The 19,647-nt window shown below is 39.3% G+C and overlaps 1 protein-coding gene across 1 annotated transcript in view; it reads right to left on the reverse strand.

Moving 5' to 3' along the window:
• Positions 1–19,647, reverse strand: part of ME1 (malic enzyme 1) — a 330,426-nt gene that overhangs the window by 148,034 nt on the left and 162,745 nt on the right. Inside the window, exon 5 of the mRNA XM_037894397.2 lies at positions 15,662–15,823. Coding sequence (XP_037750325.1) covers positions 15,662–15,823 — 162 coding nt within the window. The remainder of the gene's footprint in view (positions 1–15,661; positions 15,824–19,647) is intronic.

Genomic DNA, 19,647 nt, shown 5'->3' on the forward strand with positions numbered 1-19,647 from the left:
GCAAGGAACTGCATGATTAGGTTTGGAAGGATTAATTTTTTATTGGTAAATGTTAGCAAACATTGATTTCACCATACACACACAAACTGACAAAAAATTCCCATCAATAACTGAAATTTACAGCTAGGTAAAATAAATGCTGCTTGAGAACTTCTTAAAGTTTGGTTTTAAGGGTATTTCCTCTATATCTTTTGACGTGTGCTGTTGACAATTTGGGTCTTAATTTTCTTTTTTTAATAAAGAGCAGAAATACTTACTGAAGACTGATATTTGTATAATCATGATATGCACAAGACAAGATATATAGATTTCATGCTATGGACTCCACCATGGCTTTGCAACGAGCTTAACGCAAGGGACAGTATGTTTTTGCACTACGCCTGTAGCAGTCTGGAAGAGTGTCTTCCTATCAGTCCCTCTGCTGCTCCAAGGAGGGAAAAACTGTGCCAGGCCTATAGCCAGCACAGCACTAGTTCCCTGGCATGCAGATGCAGCTACACTGACATGCGGTAGGTGGTGAAGCTTTGGTTCCATCTGTTCTCAACCCTCCAATCAACCTGCATGATAGGGGGGTCATAGTGACTCTCCAGATCACGTTTCCTCTCCCAGGTTAATAGCCATGTGCCTCCTTACAGTCCTGCACCACCATGTCTGCCAGGCCACAACGTTGCCCTATATAGTTATTCATCATGTGTAGTTTATCCCCTTTCAAATTTCAGTATCTCATATGCCTCATCGTCTCCCACCACCAGCATGTATTATGACCAGCAATTTTTAAGATACCTACTGAAGGAAAATACTTTTTTCCAAAAGCAGTCATGTTTGTTCTATCCAGAGCTCTGCAAAAAAAGTTTATTTTTTCATGTCTCTAATTTTTAAATTGTCAAGCCAAGTTAAATGAAGTGTTTCAAAATATTTCATAGCCAGATTGAGACAATTTGCCAGGTTTTCAGACTGAAGCCAACTTTTGCTGAACTATAAATCCATGAAAATCAAGATATACAGCATAAATGCTGACAAATCCTTAACTGTGTAGTTAAGCTTTTGTGTAGTTAAGCTTTAGTGCAGCCTTCAGACACTGTTTTCGAGCTCCCTTTGCTCCCTCACCACCACTGTATCTGGTACACTTGCTGGTATCCACAGACCAATAACTAATATAAGAGAATCAACAAATAATGTCAGCCTAATCATGCTTGTATGATCACAATACACACACACACTCTCTCTCCTTTGCAGAATGTTAATGAGGCACCCTTAAAAATCTAATTAACTTAATGTCCACAGGGCTCTTTTGGGTTTTCAGTTTGGGTAAAGTCTTATAAGCACAGGCAGTTAATTCAGCAAGACATCTTGGCTGAAAGCCTGTAAAACTTTTCTGAGAGCTTGAAATTTGTTTACAGCTCAGTGCATACTTCTTCACAAAAGTGTTATAGTTCAACAAGGAACAACCAAAAAGTTCCTTTAAACTCCTGTTTGGAGTAATGTATGGTGAAATACAGATAGGAGAGAAAATAATTAAGCATTCAACAACTGAAAAGAACAGTGGTCATTTCTAAGCCGTGAATGGCAAACTATTGTGCAATTTCTCTTTTTCAAAAAGGCACTGAAGAATAAATAAGCTGCTTAAGCACATTATCCTGTTATTCAGGTCACTACAGTGCAAACTAGATCAGAGGGTTTGTTTTTGTTTTTTTTAACTGTTCACACATTTTGAGAGATTAACATATTTACTACTGACTATTTCATGGTTTCCAAAGCCGATTACTGAAAAGAAAATTCTATACTACAAACAAATATGTCAAGCCATGATTACTGGATCCTTTTCCTCAAGTGAACAAATGAAACTTGAATAACAAACTTCTTGTAGAATGTAAACCTTTTTAATGTTCTTTTGGAGATTTAATCTCCTTCAAAATATAACTCATCTTTCTCTGGTTAACAGATTTGTTGTGTATATTAAATTAAATTTATTGAAAACTTGAACATGCCTATTTTACACACTAGTGCTTTAATGAAAAAACCTACACAAAAGATATAAAACACATTCATACTTAGAAATGCAGCAAGTTCAAACTTTATCCTTGTTTATCCTTAACTTTTTTTCCCCAAAAGGGCTTAATTGAGGTTCATTCACTTGAAAGATCACATAGATCTACTTAGAATTAGCCATGTAAAATAAAAAAGAGTTCTTTGAAGCACCACCGGAACATATTAAAACTGTAATGATCTCTGAGGGTTTTTTTTTTTTTTTAAAAGGGGTGGGGGGCAACCCATTTATATTACTTGTACACACTTAGAGCTAAGAGATCAGCAAGTCATCAAAGTTCAAGAAAGGCCTGAGCCGTACACCTGGCTCTAATTGAGCTTCACGAGCCGAGCCAAGCTAATGACACAGTAGATTACACAATTGGTGCATTTCATCATCAGGGAATGAACATGCTGAAATACCATCTCTATGAACAATTTATGAGTTCTGGTTGAGTTTATTAAATTGCTGTGTCACTGAATGCCTCAGTGTATGTGTAATCCACCATTTCTGTGCCATGTATCTCCCAGACCAGGAACAACAGACGGTTGTTAAATCTTGATGGTCATCCATTCAAATGGGAGGATCTTAGAACAATAGGCTGGCTGAAGTTAGGAGAACCAGTTTTCTCCAACTCTGGCGCAAAGGGCTGGCGTTTGAAGGAGTAGAATTTTTCCAAAAGCAACAAAGAGATCAGGTGTTAGCACTGCATCTTAAAAACCTGAGCCTGAGACTCAGGGGGGTGGAGTGGGGAGAAATCAGAGGAAGGACTCACAGGAGGAACAAAGACACAAGCTTTTGGAAGGAGAGGATACATTTCTGATGGCGAGAACAGCCAAAGTCCAAGGAAGCTGGCTAGAGAAGAGAGAGGACTGACTCCATGACTGGGAAGAAAAGCCTGACCTGGGGAAGTGGAGTCCCAGAATGGGGAGCTGGAGCCCAGAAAGATACAGTTCCAGTTCTGAAGAACACTCCAGAATGGTGAGGAAAGTGAGGCAGGGAATGCCATATGGACCTCTTATTGTTTTTGTCTGGATTTGTATATTTCTTGCAATACCTAAAGTAAAGAGTGACTGGTTTTGAAAGCTTTGTAAAGCCTTTGTGTTAAGTCCTTCAACTATCACATGTCCCTGAAAAAGTAAACTGTACACCAGAGTAACTATAAGGTTGGCATTTTGGGAAAGGGTGTTCAGGAGTCTGGGGAAGCTGGCACTAGTCACAGAGCCTAAGAAGTTGGACCATGGGGTCTCACCACTCAGAAGAGAATGTGAGACGAAAGATCTGCACCTCAAGAATGTGCCTAGAGACCTAAAGCCAGAGGCAGTGCCTGGACTCTGCTCAGTCACAGGCAGTGAAGAGAACATAGGTACGACATGGGGACGCAAACACAGTAGCCTGGTGAGTGTCCAGCTCGGGAAGCTCAACCAGGGCCATCTGTACTCAGAATTGGTACTGAAATATATCTTTGGAACAGATACTTTCATTTTCAGCAAACAGCCTCCCCAGAAAAATCAGAGGCATAGGACCCATTCCTACAACATACTGAGCATCTCCACTTATACTGAACTCAGAGTAGAGTGCTGAATTAGTGCTGAGTGAATAACTGATTTTTTCATTCAGTGGCCAAACCCAAAAACGAAACTGACATTTTTCAGTTTTTCTCACCAAAATAAAAACAAAACAAAATTGTTCAGGTTGAATCAACATATTCAAAACAAAATGGCTCATTTTGATAATGTCAAATCAAACCATTTTAACTTTTTCTAATTTTCCCCCCTAATTTTTTAAGCAACCAAAACTATTCACCAAACTGGACCTGAATTTGTGAATAGTTTTGGTCTCCATTTTTTGGTGAATTTATTATTCCCCCCAAAATTTTTTTTGACCAGCTCTAGTCAGAACCCCTCAGGAGTTATTCAGTATTGCAGAATTGCACCCTTAGGCCATATCTACTGTACAACCGCTTTAGCGGCATAGCTAAGACACTGCAGCTACGCCACTGTAGCGCCGCAGTGTAGATGCTACCTACATTGATGGAAGCAATTTTCTGTCAGTGTAATTAATTCATCTCTCTGAGAGGCATTAGCTAGGTCAAAAGAAGAATTTTTCCATCAACCTAGCCACATCTACACCAGACGTTAGGTCAACCTAACTATGGCACTCAGGGCACGAAATGTGTCATAGATCTGAACAATGTAGCTAGAGCAATCTAATTTTTAAGTGTAGACCAGATCTTAGAGAAGAAGTTCGAAAAATTATGGGTATGCTGCAGCTCAAAGAAATATAGCACTTTAACTGGAAAAAAATCCTCTTTCTATAATCTCAGTTCCTTGATTCTTTATTTCTGAAATAAATTGTTTTCAAGAATAAATGGTGTTGGGAATTCACAGGGCACCTGATCATCCTGAAATAAGAGGAGTCATGCTTTCCAGTATTTCAAATCTTTAAATTTTTTGTGATAATACAATACAAATTTATTTTGTACAGTGCATCCCAAACAAACTACCACACTATTTTACAGATTTAGAGAGACTCTGTCAAAATAAAAATTTTCACCATTAGTAGAGATAGGGTAGAAATTAGAGCCAGTTAGAAAACAGGAAATTCCAATATTTTGAAGTTTGTTTTTCTTCTGAATTGCAACAAAATGCTGAAATTCCAAAATACACTGTAGAATGAAAATTCTGAAAAATGTTGATGCAGAATTATTTACATGTTTTGATATTAAAACATTTCATAACATAAGAATGGCCCTACTGGGTCAGACCAAAGGTCCATCTAGCCCAGTATCCTGTCTTCCGACAGTGGCCAGTGCCAGGTGCACCAGAGGGAATGAACATAACAGGTAATCATCAAGTGATCCATCCTCTGTCACTCATTCCCAGCTTCTGGCAAACAGAGGCGAGGGACACCATTCCTATCCATCCTGACTATTCCTACCCACCAACATTTCAATAATGTTGAAACATAATAAAGTCATAAAATATTAAATATAGATTATATACAATATAAAAGTCTAAATGAATCAAAATGGTAGTCTAAATGAAACATTTTTGCCTTATCAAAACAAAACAAGAAAATATAAATGATTTATTTTGATTTTTTTTCCCAAAATTTTGATGAAATAGACCTGCTCCTGCAGAGCATTTTAGTTTTAATGAAACTGCACGCTGTGATGGAAAACTGTTCCATCAAAAAAATTTCAACTGCATTTTAAATGCAGTTAATTTCTTTTTTAATGTTAGCAGCAAGACTCTGCATTGCACATTCTTGGGAAAATGTCATTTCTGTGGAATTGTGTCATAGTAAAATATGGATTCTCCTTCTGTTGGAAAAGCTTAAACACCAAGTACATACACAAGAGAAGTGCTTGGAGGAAATATAAATTTGAATCCACATCTGCTTCTTGGCTCATAACCATCCCTTGTTACTAGTAATGTAAGAGTCTTATAAAATGAAATAGTGTTTGCAAATGTAATTTATATTTTTCCAGTTATGCTGTTTGGTTCATTATATACTTTACTGGGCAGTGAAGTTCTACCAGTAAGGTTAATTTTCTACCTACATTCATTTTACTTTCTGCTTCACAGCCATTAATCTGTTGTATATCAATTTTCTGCCCTTTATGAACTGTAAACATTTGTAAAATGTTTTCATTTAAATGAGTCAAAATGTATAAAATAAACTCAATTCATATTAGGGTTTGAAAACTCCCCTCTTTTTAACAAACTTATTTTGGGACCTAATCTTCTTAAACAAAGCAGCAGATGCTATACATTTCAGAAAATTTGTGGTGTATATCAGTATACCCAGTGTATTTTTCTTCTAAGGGTACCTACAAGTAGGTTTCCTAATCCATATTTAGGACCTAAATAAGTTTCCTGATTTTCAAAAAGTGCTGAGAACCTGCCAATATAATTGCTTTCTGTTTCAATTGGGGTGCTCAGAACTTCTGAAAATCAGTCCCTACATAACCAGAGGGCAAGAGAATTTAAGAAGCTGTTTTATCATAAAACATTTTGGGGGGAAAAATCTTAAAGTTAAATCACCAAAAATTATGCTAATTTTTATTAAATTTGTCTTTTCTGAAGCTTTTTCTTTGAAGCATGTCAGCTAGCTGTGTCATACATTTTCTAGCTTAGGAGGGGACCATGGACTGGAGTGAAAGGTAAGCCTTTACCACCACATCTCCACACTACATATGGATCCTAGCACCCGCAGGAAACACTGGTTTTGGAGGACCATTACTCTTCATCCTGTCATAAATATAAAGGGAAGGGTAAACACGTTTAAATCCCTCCTGGCCAGAGGAAAAACCTGTTCACCTGTAAAGGGTTAAGAAGCTAAGATAACCTTGCTGGCACCTGACCAAAATGACCAATGAGGAGACAAGATACTTTCAAAGCTGGAGGGGGTGGAAACAAAGGGCCCTCTCTGTCTGGGTGATGCTTTTCCCGGGACCAGAGCAGGAATGCAGGTCAAAACTCCGGTAAAAAGTTAGTAAGCAATCTAGTTAGATGTGCGTTAGATTCTGTTTTGTTTAAATGGCTGATAAAATAAGTTGTGCTGAATGGAATGTATATTCCTTTTTTTGTGTCTTTTTGTAACTTAAGGTTGTGCCTAGAGGGATTCTCTATGTTTTGAATCTGATTACCCTGTAAGGTATTTACCATCCTGATTTTACAGACGTGATTCTTTTACTTTTTCTTTAATTAAAATTCTTCTTTTAAGAACCTGATTGCTTTTTCATTGTTCTTAAGATCCAAGAGTTTGGGTCTGTGTTCACCTATGCAAATTGGTGAGGATTTTTATCAAGCCTTCCCCAGGAAAGGGGGTGTAGTGCTTGGGGGGATATTTTGGGGCGGGGAGACGTTTCCAAGTGGGCACTTCCCCTGTTATTTTTGTTAGACACTTTGGTGGTGGCAGCATAAGGTCCAGGGACAAAAGGTAAAACAGTTTGTACCTTGGGGAAGTTTTAACCTAAGCTGGTAAAAATAAGCTTAGGGGGTTTTTCATGCAGGTCCCCACATCTGTACCCTAGAGTTCAGAGTGGGGAAGGAACCTTGACAAACCCATTCTAAACAGGCAGGTCCTGCTGTGGGAAGGTTAGTCTCTCTTCACTTCTCCCTGCCAGAGAGGGAACAAATGTGGAAGGACTTTCCAGCTTTCTGCAGGAGACCTCCAAGTGGAAAAGAGTAACACTGTACTCCCAAAAATGGAAAGTCATTTAATCTGTGCCTTCTTTGACAATAAAATCGTTCTAGACGTACGAAAAGGAGAGAATATGTTTTAAGATGAGACTCAAAAGGGGTGGATGGTTACCCAACATACCAATAGTAAAATTACCAACCCAAAGTAGCTGCTGAGATATATTATTAGCATATGAGGGAGGGGCAGGGGAATAGGAGCTGTAGTATACTAACCATTTTTCCATCTGTGACTTTGAAAGCACCACTGTAACCTATGTCAACATGGGCAAAATTCTAGGCCTGTGTTATGCAGGAGCTCAGACTAAATGATCATAACAATCCTTTCTAGCCATAAAATCTATGAATATATAACATTTATTAAAATAAAATTATGCTTGAAGTGAAAATGACTTGCACAGAAAGAGACAAAACACTGAATGATGTAATATATTTTTATTTTTGCATGGTTAAAATAGTGTTTCAAAACAAATCTACAGTAAATAGTTTGACATTTTAAAACATGGGGTGTGACTGATGGAGGGAAATAATTATGTAAATCAAAAATAATTTTCTTTCTATGTTTAATATCAGACTATCTTACATAATATAGGCATCATATTTTTTCCTGTCTACATTTGTATAGTCACCCCCAGCTAGGGTTTTGTACAGCTCAACCAGATCTCAGAGGGACTCTTTTCAAAGCCAGACTTGACTTGTCCAGCTATGCTTGTTCTTTCCTTTTATAATGCAGCTTATCTTTTAATCGGTTTGACCTTTAAGCCTCTTGTTTGCCTTCGCTCATGAAGCTCACTAATTTCTTAATCTAAAGACAAACTAAAGGTTATAGCTCTGACTAGACAAACTCTCCCCGTCCTCCTCCTTTCCACTCACTCACTTTTTTCCCTACACTTTTTACTTTCATTCTCTATCCCTCTCTTTGGTTAACACTACTGCATCTAATCCTTCTGTATCCTTTCCCCATCCACACAGATTAATTCACATGTGCAATCTTCTGAACCCTGCCCATTCTGGTAGTTCTTACTGTGCTAAACAAGAAGCCAAATTTTCAACTGATCTAAATTGAAATAGCTCTAATGAGTCAATGGAACTACAATGATTTACTCTAACTGAAGATATAGCTACAAACGTATAACAATAAGTCATTACAAACATCTCCAGACACACATAAAATTTCTAACAAACTTCAAATATCAGTTTTAACTTTTCCCCCCCAATAAACTTCACCTTAGAGTCAAATAAATATATTGACCTGTACCACTTGTTCCCAGTGCTACCCTCAAGGAAAGAGCTGGGAAAGCAGCTGAGCTTTGAACCATGTTCTAAAATTCAACAGATTCTGAGATTTATCAGACTAATGGGGAAAGGGACCAGACACGAGAGCCCTTTACTGAAACATAACTGTCAACGGGCCGTTAAAAGTCCGGTTGGCAGCACAGCGGGGCTAAGACGGGCTCCCTACCTGGCTCGTCGCTGCTTCCAGGGAGCCGTGCAATGTCCCTCGGCTCCTAGGTGGAGGTGCAACCAGGGGGGCTCCGCGCACCACCCCCACCCCGAGCACTAGCTCCACAGCTCCCATTGGCTGTGAACCACGGACAATGGGAGCTGTGAGGGTGTGTGCCTCGCTGCCCCTGCGCCTAGGAGCCAAGAGACATGTCACCACTTCTGGGGAGCCGCCCGACATAAGCGCCGCCCAGATCCCGCACCCCTCATCTCTTCCCACACCCCAACCCCCTCCCCAAGCCCAGAGCCCCCTCCCCACCCATAACCCCTCATTTCTGGCCCCATCCCAGAGCTTGTACCCCCAACCGGAGCCCGCACCCCCTCCCGCACCCCAACCCCCCTAGTGAAAATGAACAAGTTTTTGACACTGAAGATAAGTAGCTTACTGTAGCCTCACCACCTACCTGGTCTGGCTTCAGGCTAGCCATTGCCTCAGTCTCCCTTCTTGGGCTTCTCAGTAACTCTCAAAGTCTTTTATGCATATAATAACAACCTCCTCTTCTTTTGGTCTGATTTATTAACAGAGTTCACAAGGGAAACAAAACTTCCTACTGAGGCTCGCTCTTCAGCCAAGTCTTTCCTTACATTCCAGCCTTGCTAGTTGTTACTAGTTCTCTGCACTCGTTTGAGAACAGCAACTCCCAGGCCTTCCTACCCGGAGTCCCCCTTCTCTTTGGACAGGACTCAAGGTCTCCTCTTCCTTCACCTTCACAGCCTCTCTTATCTACCCCTACAGAATTCATTTAGCCACATGACTCATCTGTCATGTGACATTTATTCTCTCTACCTGGGGAGGTGAGTTAAGCATGTCACAGGTGGGAGTGGAACCATGTCCCTTAAAAGGGCTAGCCATCCTGTGATATTTATGTTTGATCTGATGAAGAACGGGAAGCCACTGGAGGGATGCAAAGAGAAGGTCATGGTCAAAGCAACCAGCTAGGAAAACGATCTTTATAGGAGTATTTTGAATGGAAATGAACAAGACAAGACTGCATTTTTCAAGGCCAGAGAAAAGGATGTTGCAGTAATCAGGACGTGAGATGGTGAGAGCTTGGAAGGGAGTTTTAGCTGCATGAATGGATAGGAAAGGTAATATCTTAATGTTATGTAGAAAGAATCTGCAAGACTTAAGATATAGCCCAGAAGTGAGGACCTAGAGAGGGCCTGAGCTGAAGATGACACCCACAGTTTATGACCCTGATGACATGCCACCCTGGCTCCAGGCTAGATGAAAAATGACAATGTAGCCCATAGTAAGCATAAGATAATGCCATATTAAAGTTACATACTCAAAATTATGTGAAATGTATTTAAGAAATTTATATTTTGTTCAATTAAAATATTGACACCTTTTTGATCTTACATTCTTAATTAAGGAAGTGATTTCTAAAATTTACTAGATATTCACTTTCAAAGACATTAAGAATAATTATATATTATTTTGGCAAACAAATTCAGTTTTGTGAGTCTTGTAAGAAAAATTTAGACCTTTGGACCTTGCTAAGATTTCTCATTAAAACCAAAACAGATCAATGTTGTCTGATACCACGCTAACTCCACATTACTCACTCCTTCTCAGAGCTGTGGGTTCTACTTCAGCATGATTCCCAACCTCTGCTTGAGGAGAATGAACCATATTCCAAAAAGAGCTACTCCTAAACAAGCAAGCTTAGTAGTCTTAATGTTAACTTTTTTTGCATTTAATATCTGTTACTCTGTATGAACTCATATATAGTATGAATGTACATATATACTGTACAAACTCAAAGAAGAAAAGACAACTTAGAAAACTTAGATTTAGCCCACAGATAGAAATTTGAATAGAAGATAAAGAACTTTGTGGAGAAATAAAACAGCCAAAAGACAGGTACAGGCTGACAAGCAAACCATCACACAAGATTAATCACACAAGATTAAACAGGAAGTGTGGTTTCCAAATACAACGTAGTATTCCAAAACCTGTGCTACAGTAAAGAGCTTTGTATCCAGTAGAGGTTTCTATTAACACTTTTGTTGCTGACAACAAATCTTCCCTGTGGCCTGTTTTAACATCCAGGATACATTAAATCCATATCTATTTTAGTGGACATAAGATTCCACATATATGAATGCAAAGTATTAATACATAATGATGGGTACACTGATGGCCAGATGGGAATAACTGGCATTTACTTTAACTATTTAGAAAAATAAGAAAAATGCATAGGTATATAAGAATCACATATGATTATATTCCTTTCCCCAACTCTTGGTATGTCATCTATCTCTTTAAAATGTAAGTTATTCAGTTATTCAAGGAATAGGACCATGACATTGTGTTAAGCATATAATGGGGCCCCAAACATAATAAGGGCCATCATCCAGACTGAGGACTCTGGAATTATTGTAATACAAATATTATGGAATGAGAAAATCAATAATAGCTGTCTCCACACCAGAATAGTAATCCAGTTTGAAAACAAACTAATGATTCTGAAGAGCAGATCTATAGGAAAAATTGCCATTCTTATGCAGTTCTGAATAATGGTAAGATAGATAAGTGACAACACATACACAAAAAACAGAAAATAGAATTTCAGGGTGCCACACAAGAAGACTTCTGAACACATATTTTCCATAACTTACTACTCTCAAACACTGGGAGAATTCCAATAGAAACTAATTCTTCTACACTTCCATAATCAAAAATTAAATATATTCAAGCAGTTTCAACCTTTGCTGAAGAGGATGTGGGCAGGTACAGTAGATTATTAAAGTTGGATGAACATTTTCCATTGAAACTATTTTTAGATTGAAAATTGAGTTTTCAATTAGACAATTTTTTTGCCAGCTTTCCACGGAAAAATTGACTTTTTATCAAATCCCTGGAATCCCTGGCCAAACTACATCTCCCATGGCGCACCTCAGCAACTCAGCAAGAAGGGAGATGTGGTGCATCAGAGCAGTCTACAACTCCCACTAGATACTGGACAGTGTTTCTCAATCAAAAATTTTCAGGTTTTGGACAAAATCTTCAGTTTTAGACAACAAGAAAACAAGCCTATTATGCCCTATGCAGCACTCCCCTAACATTTATAAAACAACAAAAAAATTATTTAGGATCTCAGATTATTAATATGAGCCAGGAAATGCACTCCCATTCCATGGCTCACAAGAGAAAACTCTACAATCATAATGCAGGTGAACAAAATACAAGAAAAATGAAATGTGTAACAGTATTCTAATTAGATGATTAAACACCAGGTTTGAAGGGTATTGGCGTTTAACCAATGAACAATGTGTAATGTGTAAGAAACAAAGACAAAACAGTAACAACATCAAGCTCAAACTACACTGTATTTTATCTAAAAAATGCCACTCTCTCCTTTGAATACTTAATATATAACACCGATGTATTTACCTCCATATTGCAATTCTTCACAAAATACCCACCTGTATCCAAAAACCAACTATTTGTGGATCTCTCAGTATACTGCAATACTGCACAAGTGCCTGTGTCCATCACTGAATATAACACCACACCTAAAATATGTAGGGCTACCTGTATATTTTGTGTGTGTGTGTTTACTGGTGTTCTTACTTGTAAATATTCCTATACAACAGAGGTTTTATAAAAATCATCTGTGAGGCCATTTAAGAAATATTCTGTCACTTAAACAACGAAAACAGTAGGCGCCACATAGAAGCTCCATGAAAAACAGTAAAATACCTATTTTAACCAAGGCCCGAAGGTTATCACAATTTTTACACTGATATTCTAAAATAACTTTGCCGCAGACAGGATGTGTAAAAAACCCTGAAACTATTTATTATGTCTACCTAATATTATTATTGATATCTTGCCTTTAATAAAGTACAAAAGCCCATTCAAGCTGTTGAATTGGTTCCATGCATTGAAATCACAACCATAAATCTTTGATTTTGATTTGGCTGAAATTAAACTATGCAGGAAGGTCTTTTGATATTACTGCTTGTCTGTCATCTCAAAAGGTCTGTAATTTCATTTACTCTTCCTCTTCTGCTTCATTACTTTCCATGTGTAGCCCTGACTAAGTTACTATAGGTGAGAAGTTGAAAGCTATGAATTCATAGAATAGACTTTGATGTCAAGTAATTTTTTTAACCAAAAAAAAAAAAAAAAGCAAACCATAACTTGGTCAAAGATTGTTTTCAGTGCTATGTTTGTGTTAATAAAAGATTAGCTGTTATGGTAGGCCTGAGATTGAACGGATATATGCTCATGTTGTTTTATTTAGATTTACCAGTAAGCTTCTAAATTCCTGATACCCATGAGTTAGAAATGAAGTAGAAATAACCTTTTATTACATTATAGTTGAGACGGTTTCTGAGAGTATTACCAGACATACTGTAACTTTGCATTAAGCAAGAGAATAACAAACCTCAAGAAAGAATTTAAAGGTCTCCATCAGTTTACTGAAAATGAAATGCTGCCAAATTGTTATATCAACCCAAGCGAGTTACTTAAAAGGTCCCCTACATGAAGGGAAACACTGTCTGTTTTAGGTAACATCCTCTCACTAGTTCCCCTTGAAATTTTGCAAACTCTTATGTTCATATTCACATAAACATTCTGGGGGTCACACTTCAGGAAAGATGTGGACAAATTGGAGAAAGTCCAGAAGAGAGCAACAAAAATGTTAAAAGGATTAGAAAACCTGACCCATGAGGAAAGGTTAAAAAAACTGGGTGTGTTTAGTCTTGAGAAAAGAAGACTGAGGGGGGCCTGAAAATAGTCTTAAATATGTTAAGAGCTGTTATAAAGAGGACTGTGATCAATTGTTCTCCCTGTCCACCGAAGGTAGGATAAGAAGTAATGAGCTTAATCTGTAGCAAGGGAGATTTAGGTTAGACATTAGGAAAAGCTTTCTAACTATAAGGGTAGTTGGAGGTTTTTAAGAACAGGTTAGACAAACAGATATCGGGGATGGTCTAGGTTTACTTGATTCTGCCTCTGGTGGGAATGGATGACTTCTCAAGGTCCCTTCCAGCCCTATGTTAATATGATTCTACAAAAGAAATCTAGAAAAAGTCTGGTGTGTAAATTAAGCATGCAGAAGTAAGGTGCCATCATGGCCTTTTATGTGGAGATCTTATGGAACATACTGATATTGCAATTACTCTGCACTAAAGCAACCAGTACATTCCTTATGTCACTGAACTATATTTTGTTCCTTTCATGGTTTCCATATCACTTGTGGAGCAAAAATCATTAATGGCATAATGGGTTTTCAAATGTTAGTTATTGTTGAATGAACGAGTTCTGAATAGTGTCACCTCATGCTCTTTACTACATTTTGGGGGTTCCAATAATATACTCTTCCTCCCCCATCTACAATCTGCAACATCTGTATCTGAAAATGTGGCTGTAGGACATCTTATTTCTTCTCCTGTCAGTCTTTTAACAATTTTAACCACTTTGGAAAAGAGACCCACTGAGTGCACTTGGAGTGTCCTAAAATCACTGATCTCATAAAGAATATATTTTTTAGAATTGTATGCCTGTGTATACAAAAAAATATTGAACTGTCTATCCTCTACTATACTTACATACTTACTATCTGTCAGATACCAGATATCAAAGACATCAGGACAATGTACACGATCAATTCTTTATTATTTTCTATTCTTGAAAGAAAAAACACTATTTTTCACTGCTATCCTATGGACTAGACATAAATATATTTCAAAAGTAGACTAATTTCAATGTTCAGAGGTGCAGCTAAAAAGATACATTGCCAAGATGACACAGGTAGGTATGTCTACACAGCATTTTGGAATGAGTGGGAATGAGCCTCACAGCCCGGCTCCTCAGACTTGGGTAGCAGAGTTTGCACTAGTGCTCTAAAAATAGCTGTATAGAAAATGTTTTGAAGTCACTGCAGAAAACTCTCTGACCCTAGTGTGTTGGGCATGCACATACCTAGTGGAACATGTGTGAAACCACTCAACGAACCACAATTTTTTGACCAAAATTAAAATGTTTCACAAAAATTTTCACTTTGGTTGAAAGTCCAGTTTTCACACCAACTCTTATACTAAAATGAAAAAAACACAGGATAAAGAAACTAAAGGTCAAATCCAGACACCATAGAAGTTAATGGGTGTTTTTCCACAGACTTCAGTGAAACCAGGATTTCACCCTATGAAAACAACAGTGAATATCTCACAAACCATCAAGTTTCTCTTCATGTGTTTGGAAGAAAAGAGACTGGGACTAGAGGCATTAATGAATTATTTGGAAGTAAGTTATTAAATAGGACCTTTGCTCATAAAGAAGTAGCAGTAAATTTTGGGCATCCTTAAAAGATAGTCATAGTGGACAGAGTTCAACCCCAGTTGGCACAAAAAGTTTCTGTGTGAGGGATGCTGCACCCCAAGGGAATTCACTTCCTGAGAAGTGTCCCTTTCTTGGGCCTAGTCTCACTGTGGGCTATATAATTGCCATGCAGGGAAGGCTGCACTTGGCATGCACCAAATGCCCACCTAAGCCAGTGCAATCCACTTTTGGGGCTGTGCTGGCCACCTGTAGGACCTCTGGTGAAGGGAAGGTTTCAGGTGCATTTTGAAATCTCCACAATCAATGGTCCTGTGCCAGACTTTTTGCCCGTGGAAGTAATCTGGGCCTTTTCAATGTACTAAATTGTCAGTAGAAAGATATCAGTATACAGACTCTATTAAATATATTGGTAAATTTAATAAAACTGTATTAAAGAATAATTATATACAACAAGTGAGAAGGAGAATAAACACTCTCATGAGGGAAAAATAAGACAAAAATGGAATAACATACTCACCCAAAATTCTAACTTTACCCTTTAATAGAACAGTTAAATACAATTATACAGTTCAGCCTGTTGCTCCTAAAATATGTGAAATGTTCATGGAACCTAGGAAAAGTATTTACCTCATTATCAGTTCCCACATCCAGGATTACAGGCAGACATTCCTGTGGTTTCATTCCTCCACAAGCTGTGTAAAGGGCCAATTTGCCAACTGGGATGCCCATTCCATAACAGCCAAGGTCTCCAAGGCCAAGAATACGTTCTCCATCAGTCACCACAATAGCCTTGATGGAGGAAAAAAAGTACTATGAAATAATTTCTTTTCTGAAATGCTGAGTACTTGCAAGCAACATATCTATACTCCTCAACACATGTTTTTGTTTCCATTTTAAAACTATTGTTACAGAGACACATTAAATTATAGTAGAGTGAAAGTCCTGAATTCCATCATTGCATTTTATTGCATATTCACTTCAATTATATTGCAACTTCACTTCACTGTAAAAGGTTTTCCCAGTGCTAATCCTCTAAGAATGTAGCAATTGTCACTTACCAGACAGGTGCTCAGTGCTGCATTCCAAAGGAACAATCACTTCCCCTCTTACATTGCTCTGAATAAACAAGGAAGAAGAAGATTTGCCCCTATGTTGTGGAGAAAGGGTAAGGAAGGATCCTTTGCTTCTAGCTGTTGCTGCAACTGTTCCCAGTGGGAGTGAAAAGAAGGTGATATTGCTACTGCAGCTCCCTGACAGGAGTGAAACTATAGTCTTCCAGGATATGTTTACACAGCATCCGGGAGCAAGCCTCCCAGCCCGGGACCACAGACCTGTGGCAGCTGAGCTTGCGCTAGCATGCTATTTTTAACCGACACCCTATCCTAGGCTTCAGAGCCCAAGCTCCAGCCCAAGTCGCAATAACAAAGCACCATCTACACAGCTAACAACAGTGTGCTAGCACGAGCCCTGCATCTGTGGACCAAGGCTAGTCAGCTCACTCCCAGATGCTATATAGACATACCCCCAGAGGCTCACGCCCTTCAACAATCATACTCCTCCCGACCCACATAAACACAGCATCTAGAGCTTCCTGCAATTGCAGTGCAGCTTTTTTGAGACTATAAAAGACAATCTTTTACTATAAGGGGGTCCCACTGTATACATGCAAATATGTTGTTTCACCAACTATAACAACACCACCGAGCTCTTATTTAGTGCTTTTCATCAGTAGATCTCAAAGTATGTAGAAATAGCACCATAATAAAACAAAATTCAGACACATTTAAAACAAAGAACATCTGTCTGGACTCAAAACAAAGGTTTCTGTAACACTGGTCAGAACCATATGAGTGAAGAGTCACGTACGACAGAGTAAAAGAGAATAATTTAGAATTAAGAGGTGGGTAAAAGGCAATGCAACTTTGACTGAAAAATGGTTACTAACCTGTTGTAACTGTTGTTCTTCAAGATGTGTTACACATGTCCATTCCACCCTTGACGTGTGCGTGCCCCATGCACAGTCACTGGAAATTTTTCCCTCAGTGGTAACCAGCAGGACGGCTTGAGCACCCTCTGCTGCCGTGTGCCACTGGTGCCAGTATAAAGAGCCCAGCTGACCCCAAGCTCCCTCAGTTCCTTCTTTCTGGAAACTCCCATGTAGAGAGGGTGGCGGAAGGGCCATGGAATGGACATGTGCAACGCATCTCGAAGAACAACAGTTATGAAAAGTTAGTAACAGGTTTTTTTCTTTGAGTGATTGCACATGTGCATTCCACTCTTGGTGACTCCCAAGCACTAATATAGGTGGAGGGATCGCAGTTCATGTACACACAAACTGTTGTACAGCACGACCAAATATAGCATCATCTCTAGAGTACTGGGTGATGGCATAATGAGAGCAGAAAGTGTGCACCAATGACCAGGTTGCTACTTTACAAATGTTCTGGATAGGGATCTGCACTAGGAATGCTATTGAGGATGCTTGCACTCTTGTGGAGTGAGCTGTCAACTTGTCTAGTGGAAAAATACCTGCCAGATCATAACCAGAGCTGATACAGGAAGTTATCTAATATCAAATTATCTGTGAGGAGATTGGAAGACCTTTAATTCTGTCTGCTATAACCATGAAGAGTGGACCACTGAAACAATTTGGTCCTGTCTATGTAGAACACCAATGCTCATCTAATATCCAATATGGATCAATGGCTTCATGTCTAGTTGGCAGCCGGTATCAAGTGGAGTGCCCCAAGGGTCGGTCCTGGGGCCGGTTTTGTTCAATATCTTCATAAATGATCTGGAGGATGGTGTGGATTGCACCTTCAGCAAGTTTGCAGATGACACTAAACTGGGAGGAGAGGTAGATACGCTGGAGGGTAGGGATAGGATACAGAGGGACCTAGACAAATTGGAGGATTGGGCCAAAAGAAATCTGATGAGGTTCAACAAGGACAAGTGCAGAGTCCTGCACTTAGGACGGAAGAATCCAATGCACTGCTACAGACTAGGGACCGAATGGCTCGGCAGCAGTTCTGCAGAAAAGGACCTAGGGGTTACAGTGGATGAGAAGCTGGATATGAGTCAACAGTGTGCCCTTGTTGCCAAGAAGGCCAACGGCATTTTGGGATGTATAAGTAGGGGCATTGCCAGCAGATCGAGGGACGTGATCATCCCCCTCTATTCAACACCGGTGAGGCCTCATCTGGAGTACTGTGTCCAGTTTTGGGCCCCACACTACAAGAAGGATGTGGAAAAATTGGAAAGAGTGCAGCGGAGGGCAACAAAAATTATTAGGGGACTGGAACACATGACTTATGAGGAGAGGCTGAGGGAACTGGGGATGTTTAGTCTACGGAAGAGAAGAATGAGGGGGGATTTGATAGCTGCTTTCAACTACCTGAAAGGGGGGTTCCAAAGAGGATGGCTCTAGACTGTTCTCAGTGGTAGCAGATGACAGAACAAGGAATAATGGTCTCAAGTTGCAGTGGGGGAGATTTAGGTTGGATATTAGGAAAAACTTTTTCACTAGGAGGGTGGTGAAACACTGGAATGCGTTACCTAGGGAGGTCGTGGAATCTCCTTCCTTAGAAGTTTTTAAGGTCAGGCTTGACAAAGCTGGGATGATTTAGTTGGGGATCGGTCCTGCTTTGAGCAGGGGGTTGGACTAGATGACCTCCTGAGGTCCCTTCCAACCCTGATATTCTATGATTCTATGTGTAGCCTTTGCTCGTCCCTATTTGTGTGTGGTTTGGGGTAAAATACAGATAAGTAAATTGGTTGACTGATAAGAAAAACTGAAACTACTTTAGAGACAACACTTGGATGAGAGCATAAGTATACCTTCTCTTTAAAGAAGACTGTATATAGTGGTTCAGATGAGAGGGCATGCAGTTCAGAGACTCTTCTGGCAGAAGTGATAGCAATTAGGAAAACCACATTCCATGAAAGCTGTAGTACAGAGCACATTTCCAAAGCCTCAAATGGCCCATAAATTTAGACAGGACCAAGTTCAAGTCCCATGGGGGAACAGGTTCTCTTAATTGAGGGTGCAATGTCATTCTCATGTTGTTAGAAAAAACAGAGGTTATCCCATTAAGGGTCGTCATCTTCTTCTTTCATATGGCTGGTGTAGAGCAGCAACTATAATTTTACCAGAAGTTGATCGAGCCAAATGGCTACATCACGAATAGCAGAATTTATTGCAGTAATGCCTCCTTTATACTTATAAGTTGGGCAGTAGGTAGTGATATGTTCAACGATCTATTGTGGGGAACCACACTCCCACACCGGGGAGTCCTTGATTTTCCATTTGTGCATTAGATATCCAGATCTACTCTGGTTGGTTTGAATTCGGTTCAGAGTTGACCAAGCTGACTGTGGAAGGTCAAACCCAGAAACCTTCTGCATGGGATCCGGCACAAGGTGCTTATTTTTTAAGTCTTGTTTAGCCCAATCTGCTTTCCAAGCCTCCTTCTGATCATAGCCTAATTGCATGAAGCTAAACAAATATTCCCAGAAAGGATTAAGGGATTTAAGATGTTGTGGGGGGGGGGCAATGTCAAATTCTTGGTGAATAGGAAGACATCTGTTTTCCTGGATTCGCTGAGCTTCACAGA

The sequence above is a fragment of the Chelonia mydas genome, chromosome 3 (genome assembly GCF_015237465.2).
Source record: "Chelonia mydas isolate rCheMyd1 chromosome 3, rCheMyd1.pri.v2, whole genome shotgun sequence".
In the NCBI taxonomy this organism is placed as follows: Eukaryota; Metazoa; Chordata; order Testudines; family Cheloniidae; genus Chelonia; species Chelonia mydas.